At 41.5% G+C, this 5329-nt stretch overlaps 1 protein-coding gene across 1 annotated transcript; it reads right to left on the bottom strand.

The window, feature by feature from the left end:
• Nucleotides 1-886: 886 nt before the first annotated feature.
• Nucleotides 887-4554, bottom strand: LOC149138879 (cyclin-D2-2-like). Its single transcript, XM_089447428.1, has 5 exons — nucleotides 3916-4554; nucleotides 3680-3766; nucleotides 3274-3574; nucleotides 1687-1817; nucleotides 887-1510 (listed from the first exon to the last, which is right to left on the bottom strand). The coding sequence occupies exons 1-5, from the start codon at nucleotides 4207-4209 to the stop codon at nucleotides 1247-1249; spliced, it is 1077 nt and encodes a 358-aa protein (XP_089303554.1). The 5' UTR covers nucleotides 4210-4554; the 3' UTR covers nucleotides 887-1246.
• Nucleotides 4555-5329: the final 775 nt, after the last annotated feature.

Below are 5329 nucleotides of genomic sequence, written 5' to 3'. Positions count from 1 at the left end.
TCATCAAATCAAATCTAATCAAATCAAATCTAATTCCTTCGAGTTAATAACAAGACCCATCATCAAAACAAATAATGTTTCCATTAAAAATCAGCACCTAAGTACCTAAGGCCAAAAGAACATTAAAAATCAGCACCTTAGTACCTAAGGCCAAAAGGCCAAAAGAGGAGGCCCGAAGTAGAAACCAGAAACCAAGAGATGGTTGGCCGAAGGAGATGGATAAGGAAGAGGGAGAGGAAGGAGATGGATAAGAACGAGGGAGGAGACGGTTGGCTGAAGGAGACATGGCCACTGCCTTTGATCCAGGTCCTTGGAATATGGCCCCTGCCTTCAAAATTTGACCAAGGTACACTGCCTTTGATCCAGGTCCTAGGAATATGGCCCCTGCCTTCAAAATTTGACCCAGTTAACCGACCACTCTGAGCGGTAAAGGGAACCTGGACGAAGGGGGTGTTTGTAGTAAAGGAGTGGAAAAGTAGGTTTTAGAGTGGAGGAAGTTATGGGAAGAGCATGCGCCACTAAAGCAGGCACGCTCTGCCACTTGTCTCCCTCAAAACGCGAGAATCCAACGTACCACTTCGTCTGGATCTCGTGAATCCTCACGCCGTCATTTGCTTTAGGGTTCCACTTCCCTCTTCCACTCGACTCACTTTCGTTCAACGCTCCGAATTTGACTGCAAATTAATAATGATGGCCGGCCTACACAGTTTGTCATTAAAGCCCCCTCGGGTACGTACCATACCCGCATTAATGGCAGGAAAAAATCAGAAATCATCATGAACAAATAGTTGTTGTCCAATAAAATCATTCACAGAAGCAAAAAAAAGACAATTTTCCATTGATTCACAGAACCTTCAACGCAGGATTTTTTTGATTTTGAATATAATTGATCAAAACTTCCGGCATTTATAATTTAACTGGTCCGTCCAGAGTTACAAAATAAGTATAGAGAACGAATTCAACAAATTCTCTTGGCTCACGAATTCTGTTGTTACATATGTTAGGAGTCTCAGAAAAGCTTAGAAAAGCTTCGACTGTGTCATAAAAATCAATAAACTAGGCACCTGATCTATGACGAGGTCTTGGATCATAGAAATCAATAAACTAGCATTAGATCAAATCCCTGATCACTGTAGCGTCCAGAGGCATCAAATTCTACAGAGGACTTGAAGTATTAAAACCCTCTAAAACTGCACACAAATGCTGGACTGGTTTTTGAGTCCTTGGCCTTCAATCTCATGTTTGATTAACAGGTGCTGTGCTGAAACATTCGCCATGTATTGCAGTAATCGTTGAGCTTCCTGCGTTTGGCAGCCACAGAGGCATAGAGGTTAACGCTTAAGCTAGCTTCCAGTGAAGTATTGTTGCTGTTGTTGCTCAAACAGAACGCGTCCAGCACTCCAACAGGGCTCTGCGGGATTGAGGAGGATGCTGATTTTGCCTTCTTAGGCGTCGAGAATTTCTCAATCAGGACTTCTTGTATCAGATTATAAGAGCCGAACACACATTCCTGGACCAAATAAAAAACAATACAAATAGGAGGCGTTAATTATCTGTATTGGGCTCTCAGATTAAGCTGCTGAAGACTCAGGAACAGAAAATAGCAAGTGGGTAGTGTTGATTAAATGTGCCTTGAGTTCGAATTGAGCTGAGTTGCATTGAGAAAAATGGTGCTGATATGCTTACCTTGTCTACAAGAGAGCAGGAGAGGATGGTCTCCTTGTACTGGGCTGCTTCCAGGGGCAAAACCTCCTCGGCTGCACAGATAACAGCTGCAGCAGCTATGGCAGATGGTCGGTGCTCAAGGAAATCCAACACTGTTAAGATATCACAGAATCAAAAACAGATCTTAAAAACCCACACCAACAATATAATTTCTGATCACTGGAAATCAATAACAAGATCAATTCATTTAGTAGTGAAAATGATTCTATTAGTGTGGAACAAAATCTCATCAGTGCACAAGTCAAAAAGGCCCATAAAGCATTACATCAAAGTTGTCTGCAATTGCAATATTAATATCAAAGCAAGGAAAGATATTAAAACTTGCAACCCAAAACTGAACTTTCAGATTCCCAAAAGCATAACCCTATTGACAACACCAGAATAAGGAAAGACTTGCACCATTTAGGATTAGCAAAGTATCAAAGTTTTCAGTGACAACAATGTTGGTATCAAAGTGAGCAAGGATGCTATAATTCACAACTCAAAGCCAGCTATCAGGAGGGCAACGCAACAAAGCTGTCTGCAATGGCAATGAAAATACTAGAGTAAAAGGCAACATGATGTTATAACTTGCTCCCTAAATCCAACTACAAAGCATCAAATAATAAACCATCAAAGATGTTGCCAATTACAATGATAATACTAAAGTTAGGCAGGATGCAACAACTTGCTACCCAAATCCAACTGCAAATCTATCAAAATGTTGGCAAAGACAATGTACTGGAGGTTATAACTTGCACCTGGAGCCAGCTTCCAGAAAGGCAAAGCATCACAACTGTTGGCCATGAAAATACCAATGGTAATACTAGAGTGAAGAAAGAAGCTATAACTTGCACCCTAAATCCAGATTTCAAATGGCAAAGCATCACAACTACTGGCAATGCAGATACCAATGGCTTTGAAATGGCAAAGCATCAGAACTGCTGTCAATGCAGATACCAATGCTAATAACAGAGTGAGAAAGAATGCTATAACTTATACCCTAAAGCCAGGGTTTGGATTGAAAAATGCATCAATGCTGTTAAGGATTAGCCATGTAATTGGTGACTGGCAATGTTAATACAAGTGTAAGGAAAAATGCTATATTGCAAGTCAAGTCCACATTTCAAAATGGCAAAAGCATCAAAGCTGTTAATGGCAATGGCGATGAAAATGCCAATGCCAATGTGCTAAAACTGAAAAACTAGCATCCAGATTACCAAAGTGTCAAAGCTCTTAATAATGGCAATGTCACTATCAGAGCGAGAAAGGATGGTATACAAGGGCAATGTTACCATCAAACTAGCTTCCAGATTAGCAAAGTGTCAAAGCAGTTGTCACTATCAGAGTGAAGAAGGATGGAATACAATGGCAATGTTACTATCAAAGTAAGGAAGGAGGATGGTATAACTAGCAGCCCACAACCAACTTTTCGATTGGCAGAGTAATGCATTATGAACCATCTATGTCTTACAATTGTTATCTGTCTCAAACACACACACAAGTAGACATTGGATAAATAAGCAAGTGGGCATTGGATTGCATTATATTTTAGAAATGTTATGATACCTGTGTGTGTGTTGAATATGAGCTCGTTGGCTCGCGCCACCATAGCTCTCGGCGGTGGCTTCCTGCCCCCTCCACCCTGCAAGAAGTAATCGACGAACGAAAACGGTGTAACAGAGAGCATCCGCCATTCCAGAGTGCTCAGAACCAGAAGCTCCATTCTTTGGATAGTACGCGGCTCGAAGAGGAAGTCGGGCTCTTCAGCCTGCAAGTCCAGGAGTAAAGGAACTTGGGTTTCCTCCATTTTAGCAGCCAGAGACAAGCAAGCCACAGATAGGAGCTGCAGCATCCAGACCTTGGCTTTCTGTTCACAGGAAGCAAGCAATCCAATGGATTTTATCAACCCCACCGAACATTCAAATTACAAATTCAATACAAATAGATATACCATAGGGCAATCTGATGTTACCGGTAGTGGATTCCTGGACAGAAACCGATCTAGATAGTTTATAGACAGATAGGCAGTCAGTGGACCAAAGTTGTAAGAGCCATGGACCTGTACACAACCATCTATAAGCCATAGGGAAGAAATTGATTTATTGAGCAAGCAAGAAATCTTCAATATATTGGTAAGAAACCTTCAATATATTGGTAAATTAATTAAGGAACCCATAGGGGGAGATATTGATTCATTGATTAAGGTACCTTGAGAATCCATCCGATGGCGTTTTGCCTTGCAGTGAAATCCAGTCCGAGGTTCTGATAGGACTGTACATAGGACTTCCCAGGCATATACTGGCTTTCCTTCCTCACTAAGACCCTTATTTCATCATCATCTGGAACTGGGAAATCAGGGAAATGCTGAATCCCAAAACCCTCTTCTTCCTCACAAAAGATTTTACTCTCATCCTCATCCCAGCAGCCCACTACATTGCTGGCATCTTCCGCACAGAGCAAATGGGACAGGCATTCATAGCTGGAGGATAGTGCAGGGGCCATAATTTAGCAGCACAGACCAATGTTTTATAACTGCTACTCATCTAATCAAAACCCATGAAAACCCCTTTCAGTGTGCTAACAATACAGGAATGGCAGCATAGTTTAAGGCCCTTTGCACATCAGTTTACGCTCCATAACACCGCCGCCAAGGCCCCCCCAAATTAGCAGAACAAGTGCCCAAATGCCCTATTGAATCCCACATTCAACAGATGGTTTCACAGACTTCAAACTGCACAGGAGATGCAGCATGGATTGATTGAAGCTCCGAGAATGCAGACAGCTCCAGCAGTCCGGCTAACACATCAACTTAGCTGCCCAACTGCTTTATTTGGCGGAGCTGCTCTACTCTACTCTAGTTTAACGCAGGTTCTGAACTTGGGTACCGCTAACTCCAGCCCTAATTCGTTAATCCGATGGGTGGGTTTGTTGGTTTGCTGTCGTCTCCGCTAACTCTAGCGCTTCCCCAAAACTAACAACGAAGTTAACCTCCCGAGGCGTGAGATGAGGGTCATAAATGCGCCAAACCTGGCACTACCTGCCGTCAATTTAGAAAAAGTAACGAAATCGCCTCCAAAGATAGAGGTTACCCTCTAAAGAAACAGTCAAATACATATAGTGGGGACTCCTACCGCCGCAGCTAATGTTGGCGGGTTCCCCGCTAAACCTAATTAGAGAAGTATTTTTTATTTAACTCGTCGCCAAATTGTCCCACCCCTAGCCGCCTAGAGCCCCTCTCCTCCTCCTTATGTTTTAGTTTGTTGTGTAATAATAATAAATAAATATTATTTTAACTAATTATATATTTTATTGAATTTTTAATTGATAATGTTTTACACCCAAATCTTTTGTTCACACACTTCCACCATCAAAAGGGTCATTGAAAAGGATAGGATGTCACACAAAAGTCTAGCACGGAAAGCTCCTTCTTAAAAGATATAACTTATTCCCTACTTTAGAGGACCTTTGTCCCAGCGCAAAATTCTACCAAAAGAAGCCTCACCCACTGTATATCTCCATCAATATATTCATATATTGGTGACCAAGAACTGTATATATTCATCAATATTCATATTTTAATGTTCCAAAAATTATAAAAAAATGAGTCAAAAATCATAAATAA

The sequence above is a fragment of the Pinus tabuliformis genome, chromosome X (assembly GCF_031772625.1).
Source record: "Pinus tabuliformis cultivar Carrire ecotype Pingquan chromosome X, CPIR1, whole genome shotgun sequence".
NCBI lineage: Eukaryota > Viridiplantae > Streptophyta > Pinopsida > Pinales > Pinaceae > Pinus > Pinus tabuliformis.
The sequence above is the reverse complement of the archived record's forward strand: the minus strand, read 5'-3'. Positions and strand labels throughout refer to the sequence as shown.

Excerpts from the sequence above, each read along its gene's own strand:
- LOC149138879 (XM_089447428.1), bottom strand. The coding sequence starts at position 4,209 with ATGGCCCCTGCACTATCCTCCAGCTATGAATGCCTGTCCCATTTGCTC. Across the intron at positions 3,767-3,915 it reads CCATCGGATGGATTCTCAAG|GTCCATGGCTCTTACAACTT; the intron begins GTACCTTAATCA and ends GGTTGTGTACAG. Across the intron at positions 1,818-3,273 it reads CATATTCAACACACACACAG|TGTTGGATTTCCTTGAGCAC; the intron begins GTATCATAACAT and ends ATATCTTAACAG.